The following is a 6,809-nucleotide window of genomic DNA, read 5'->3' as shown; positions in this document are numbered from 1 at the left end:
ACACACACACAGCATTTCTGGCATCTCTGTCCCTCCCGGAGTCAAGCTTAGCCTGTGCTGACCTCAAGGCCAGAATCTTCCACAGACATATCCTCCAACCATAGTAAACACTAGTTATGTCCAGGATAACTGGGTCCTACTATCAGGAAATGTCTGCATAGTTCAAATGGGATGACCTTGGTGATCTTCAGCTGGAAGCTTGGCCTCCCAGGACTATCTTTGGGTCCCTTTTATTGCCTGAGGCTGATTCCCTAGCTTCCCTTTTCCCCCAGTCTATAACTGTTTATTTCATGGAACTGCTATGAGATCTATGGTTTGTTACATTCATTACTCAACCAAAAACACGGAAAAATAGAAATTAGTGGAAGAAAATAGATTTATTTAAGACAAGTCTTAAGGATAAGTTTTCAATCTAAAATGTTCATTTTTGGAAGAATTAGGGGTAGAAGCGCTTCCATGGACAAAACAGGTTAGAACAGACAAAAGATCTTTCTCTTTACAGCACATTTTTTTCCCATCCTATTCTTAAAAAAGTCAGAAAAGGCAACCAGCTTCTGGATCTTGACTTCCTGGGGCCAGCACCTGCATTTTCTTTTTAGAAAAACACATTATTATTTTTCTGTAAGCCAATTCATGTGAACTGAGGAGCAAAGGTGGTGTTACAGATGCCTCTTAGAATTCAGAATACCATGTACAAGGATAGTCCTCAAAAGAGTAGGGAAAGGACTGCAGGTGGGGGGAGGAGGGAAACTCGGTTTCTACCTGCTCTGTTACAGAACAGGGCAGGGAGGCCCCAGTTCAATTCTACTGCATCATTGCAGGTTAATTTCAGGGAGAAACCAGAGTTTGCTTACCATAGTACAGCTGTGTTAGGTATCTGTTCCTTATGTTGGCATAGGGGTGTTCTTGTGGAACAGGATGCTGAAGTTCACAGGATTAGATCATCCTCAGAGCTCTGAAGGCAGTCTCTTTTTACAGTCAGGATTTTTGGTTGTTTTAATGAGTGACGATGGTCCTCCAAAGACAAAAGTATCTTCTTTAACATTAACCGTTTTACATGTCTATCCACATACATACTTCATCAGTGGACTTTCCTGAACATTCATTGGAGATCTGGGGATAATCTGGTCTAGAATGAAAACCCTCAGGACAGATAGAAATCATCTTTCTTTGAGGAGGAAGCCTTGACTTGCTAAAAAATTAGTTTGTGAACTGAGGAGTGGGGGCTGGAGATGTATTCAAGGTCATACTTCTTCCTTTGCTTTTCAGGACACTGGATCTTTTGTCATCACCACTCCAACCCTGCTTGTCCTTTAAACCAGGAATAAACAGTGAGGAGAGAAACACAGAGGTGTTGCTACAAATGCCCAAATATCAGAATGAAAGAAACTATTTCTCCTACATCTGTGGGCAGACATTAAAAGAAGTTTGCTTCCAAGTTCAAGTATGTGCCTATGAGAGAGTTGTGTCCCATTAGAATCCATCACAGATTAATGCCCAAAGCTCAACTCAAAACATCTTGTGCATAATTCCCAAGGCATACTATAATCTCAACTAAAGGCTTCGAGGTTTGGCAGTGGCAGAGACGGGCAAGAGCAGGTGTTATGGGAAAGATCATCTTTAAGTAACAGATCAAGAAACAAGGTAAGCTGGGCGTAGGTGGCTCTTATGCCTACTATAATCCTAGCTACTCAGGAGGCTGAGATCTGAGGATCATGGTTCAAAGCCAGCCTTGGGCAGGAAAGTCCTTGAGATTTTTTTTTGTTGGTCGTGGGGCTTGAACTCTGGGATTGGGCACTGTCCCTGCACCCTTCGGCTCAAAACTAGTGCTCTACCTCTTGAGCCACAGCACCACTTCCCGTTTTCTAGAGACTCTTATCTCCAATAAAGCCAATTAAAATATGAAACAAACTTCTACACATATTTCCCTTCTGATTGGTCTCTCTTCTTTTAGCCTCTTAGGTAAAAGATATAACCTGACTGTTCCAGGACCCTTTCCCATGGCATCTTATCTGGAATGTTACCTACCTGGGATTTCATCATTGCTACTGATACTTTCCAGGTCCCACTCAGCTACCTGATGCACATCTGGAAGAAATCCAGTGGAGAGAGTAGCTTGTTCATTCCTTCCTACACAAGGTGAAGCCTTGGTTCACACAAGATCAACCTCATCTTTCTTCTAGTTTACAGACTTTCCCTAGAGCCTCAGTGGCCAGAATTGTGTACTTGTGAAATCATTTTCTCTCAGGAAACTCCATGTCCTTTCTCAGCAGGAAGCCAGGATTCTCTAGGTAGGAGTAAATTTACAGCTATCTTGTGTCAGAAAAAGCAATCTGTGCTGTCAAACTAAAATCTCTTCATCTTGTAACCAATCAACCACTCTGTACTGACATTTCCAGGTACTAAAAATTTCTGGAATTATTTGCTTCTTGACTCCAGTCGTAACTATTGTCTTCTGTGTAAACAGCCAACCACAGCAAGGGTTCTTACCTATGGTGTTAAGATTAATCTCCTCCCCCACCTGAGTGGGAACTTTCTACTGACTTTACCAACCTCTTCCAACTGTAACCATTAGCAATCCTGTTCCTAGCTGGCTGGGGTGAGAACATGTGCCTTCACCCAGTAGGGACCTTTCACTGATGGTTAGAGTGCTTTCTAATTTCCTTGTATTACCCATAACCCTGATAACCAATTGTAAAGAAAATGTGAGCCTACTCCTTAGCAACAGGAGAAGGGACAAAATAACACCTTGAGTTGGAATAAAAACCAAGCAGACTACCCCACCTGGTGTGCCTGTCTAGCTTTGGGGAGAGTGGCAGTGTACCCTTTTGTGCAGAAGTAAAAAAACTATCCTATATCTCTTGTATGTCTATTCATTTTCTGACACCAGAGGGTTGCTGTAATTGCAACACTTGGAAGCCAGGAAGAAATAGATAGGAGACTGGACCAAGAGTTAGGCACCAATGGTTTTTACCGTACCAATCCTGAGACAATGGACTGTTAGAGCACCTGTGGCCACCTCTGAATACACATTGATTGGGACTGTTTTAATTAGACATACCTCCAACTCCCTACCCCAATTTGACTTCAGGCAAATATCTGCTCCAGGGAGATAGGTGAAGATGAGCTCAAGTGCTATCTTCACTACGTAATACATTTCTTTGTCATTGACTGTGCCTCTTTCTTTGGTGTACAGGGCTAAGGGTCTAGACCTGACATGTAGTACTCCTAAAGTTTGAGTCTGAGAGTCTAAAACTCCAATTTCAACTTGACTAAGCCAGTAAGTTATTTCCTCAGCAAGTGGGTGAATACATACCACTTCCAAATGTAGTGAAGGAAAGCATCTGCAATTATAGAAAAGAAAACACTATGAGGATCCAAACAGACTATGCATTATTCTCTCTCTCATGATGGTACTGGGGTCTGAACTCATTGTTCCTTGCTTTTGCTTAGCTTTTTAGCTCAAAACTGGCACTTTACCATTTGAGCCACACCTCCACTTCTGACATTTTGCTGGTTAATTGAAAGTAAGTGTCTTGTGGATTTGTTTGCTTGAGCAGGTTTCAAACCATGGTCTTCAAATCTCAGCTTCCTAAATTGGTAGGATTATAGATACTAGCTGCTGGCACCCAGACATTTTTTCTCTTGATGGCTTAGAAAATCATAGAGGAAACAGTGATCCAGCCAATGGCCACTCCCTCCTCCCAAAAAACAACTGCTGCAGAGGACACCAGTGGAAAAGGCAAGAGAGAGTCTCTCTTTGAAGCATGTACTCCCTCAAGTACATTTAGATGAAGAAGGAAAATGAGTGCTATGGGAAATGCATCTTCTATACATTTTATAATGGAGGAAGGGATTTTCGCTGTCCTAGTATATCCGTTGGTAAGATGTTCTTATTCAACATCTGTCCATATAAAATTATGTCTTTCAAAGAATTAATGCACATAGTCAGAATTTCATATTAATTTGATTAAAAACAGAGCTTCATTTCTACATTAGACAAAGAAAGATATGCTTACATTGTCTAATTCTGGGCATTCTGCCAGGTCATGCGAGGGATCTAGGAGGAAACAGTAACAGTATATTGGTAGGGAACATACTTGGTATAGAAGTGGGGCTGGAGGGCTGGGAAGGTGGCTCAGTGGTAGAGTGCTTACCTTGCATGCATGAGGCCCTGGGTTTGATTCCTCAGCACCACATAAACGGAAAATGCCGGAAGTGGCACTGTGGCTCAAGTGGTAGAGCACTAGCCTTGAGCTGAAGAGCTCAAGGATAGCGCCAGGCCCAGAGTTCAAGCCCCACAATCAACCAAAAAAAAAAAAGAAAGAAATAGTTTGGGGCTGGGAAGGTGGCTCAGTGGTAGAGCACTTGTCTTCCATGCATGAGGCCCTGGGTTCGATTCCTCAGCACCACATAAGCAAAAAGAAAAAAGCCGGAAGTGGCACTGTGGCTCAAATGGTAGAACGCTAACCTTGAGCTGAAGAGCTGAGGGACAGCACCCAGGCCCAGAGTTCAGGCCCCACGACTGGACCCAAAAAACAAAACAAAACAAAAAAAAAAGAAGTGGGGCTGGAGTGCATGGATGTGGGTGTTTAACAAACATTCAATATAGCTGTTGCTGTGTCTTCCACCTGCATAGAGGCAGGATGGGGGAAGGAGAGGAGTAGCAAAGAAATGAGAATTCATTGTACATACCACAGAATTGAGACATATAAAAGAAGAGGTTGAAGGAGGGTGAAGATGTTGAAATGGCGACACAGATCAAGATGCATTGCACATATAAACTGCTTTGTTAAAATGCAAAAAAAAAAAATGTCAATACATAACCTAAAATTAAGGTAAGGGAAGGGGTGGGTTGGGAAGGGTGGGTGAGAAGGTTGAAAGGGGTGACACTGGTTAAGATGCAGTGTGTTCATAAACTGCTTTGGTGAATAGCAACTCTTTTGTACAGCTACTTAAAGATAATAAAAATATTTAAAAAATTACACAAAACAAATAAAATGAGATGCAGCAGCTTTGAACTTATATCTAAGGACATCTTTTTTTTTTTCCCATCAGCATGGGGCCTGAACTCTGGGCCTGGGTGTTGTCCCTCAGCTCTTCAGCTCAAGGCTAGCGCTCTACCACTTGAGCCACAGTGCAACTTCCGGCTTTTTTTTTTTCCTGCTTATGTGGTGCTGAGGAATCGAACCCAGGGTCTCATACATGCAAGACAAGCACTCTACCACTAAGCTACCTTCCCAACCCTTAAAGACATCTTAATACAACAAAACAGTCAACCTAAAATGCTGTTAAGTTACAGATTCAAAGAGGAAGCCCAGGGGGCTGGGGGGGGGGGAGGATGGGATGGGAAGGGGAAACAAAGGAGGAGGCTACAAGATAATGTACTCATTATCTTGCCCATGTAATTGTAACCCCTCTGTGCAGTATTTTCACAATAAAAAATAAAAGAAAAAAGAGGAAGCCCATCAGCCCTCTCACGTCGAGAAAACTCATCTAAAGTGTTAGTGTCCTTATTATACTACTAAGGCAATTTCAGTGTACAAACATCACATCATGTTGCTACTGCATTATATTCTGTTTCAGAGCACTTCCTAATTGATTAAAAGACAATTTTTAAGTCAGGTGCTGGTGGCTCATGTCTGCAATTCTAGCTACTCAGAAGCTGAGATCTGAGGATCATGGTTCAAAGCCAGCTCAGGCAGGTAAGTCCTGAGACTCTTATTGCCAATAAACCACTCAGAAAATTGAGAATGGTACTGTGGCTCAAGTGGTAGAGTGTGATCTTTGAGCTGAAGAGCAGAGGGACAGCCCAGAGTTCAATCCCTATGACCACCACCACCACCAACAACAAAAACACCATTTTTATCATATGTATGTATGTGTGTGTGTGTGTGTGTCAATTGAATAGCAGCTATTTTCACCTTGAGTGTATCCTACTCACAGCATTGTATATACACCCTTGCTACTCGGTGATTAGACAGCTAGTTTTTTTGTCAATCCCCATGAATGTGTTATCTTGAATTTAGCTTTAATGACAGAGATCAGGATCTTGGAGCCTTCTGAGCCTACTCCAGTGAAGCTAAGAGATCTGCCCCAGATCCTGTCTCATTGGAGATAAGATTACAGTTTTGCTAGGTACCAGTGGCTACACCTTTAATCCTAGCTAGTCAGGAGGCTAAAATCTGAGGATTGAGGTTTGAAGCCCACTAGGGCAGGAAAGTCCTTGAGAATCTTATCTCCAATTAATCACACAAAAAGCTGAAAGTAGAGCTGTGGCTGGGCTCAAGTGATAGAGTGCTAGCCTTGAGCAAAAGGATCTCAGCATAGAGTTCAGGCCCAGAGTTCAAGCCCCACCACTGGCAAAAGAAAAAAGAGTTTTTTTCTAGTGATAAGCAATTTTTAGTGTATATTAATTGTATCAAAGATTTTCATTGTTGCCGGGCGCTGGTGGCTCACGCCTGTAATCTTAGCTACTCAGGAGGCTGAGATCTGAGGATTGTGGTTCAAAGCCAGCACGGGCAGGAGAGACCGTGAGACCCCTATCTCCAATAAACCACCAGAAAACCGGAAGTGGCGCTGTAGCTCAAGTGGTAGAGCACTAGCCTTGAGCTGAAGGACAGCGCCCAGGCCCAGAGTTCAAGCCCCATGACGGACAAAAAAAAAAAAGAAATGGTAGGACAGAGGGTAAACAAATGCAGCAGTAATAATCACTAGACACTATGTTAAAAAAATGACTGTACATGGGGCTGGGGAGGTGGCTCAGTGGTAGAGCGCTTGCCTTGCAAAATGTATGAAGCCCTGGGTTC

At 42.8% G+C, this 6,809-nt stretch overlaps 1 protein-coding gene across 3 annotated transcripts in view; it reads right to left on the bottom strand.

Annotated features, from left to right (window-relative positions):
* Positions 1 to 389: 389 nt before the first annotated feature.
* Positions 390 to 6,809, bottom strand: part of LOC105997247 (zinc finger protein 280B-like) — a 73,609-nt gene continuing 67,189 nt past the window's right edge. Inside the window, exons 6-10 of one of the 3 annotated variants that reach the window (XR_001175638.1) lie at positions 4,020 to 4,060; positions 3,317 to 3,344; positions 2,029 to 2,088; positions 855 to 1,033; positions 390 to 591 (exon numbers count right to left, since the gene is read on the bottom strand). Coding sequence is in view for 2 of the 3 variants with exons in the window: in XM_013031604.1 (XP_012887058.1) it covers positions 948 to 1,033; positions 2,029 to 2,088; positions 3,317 to 3,344; positions 4,020 to 4,060 (215 nt within the window). In the remaining variant the exon portion in view is untranslated. Of the gene's footprint in view, positions 1,034 to 2,028; positions 2,089 to 3,316; positions 3,345 to 4,019; positions 4,061 to 6,809 lie in introns of all 3 variants that reach the window. The other 2 variants (XM_013031604.1, XM_013031605.1) reach the window with 2 other exon arrangements.

Source organism: Dipodomys ordii, unplaced genomic scaffold (assembly GCF_000151885.1).
Source record: "Dipodomys ordii isolate 6190 unplaced genomic scaffold, Dord_2.0 Scaffold141, whole genome shotgun sequence".
Classification (NCBI taxonomy): domain Eukaryota; kingdom Metazoa; phylum Chordata; class Mammalia; order Rodentia; family Heteromyidae; genus Dipodomys; species Dipodomys ordii.
The sequence above is the reverse complement of the archived record's forward strand: the minus strand, read 5'-3'. Positions and strand labels throughout refer to the sequence as shown.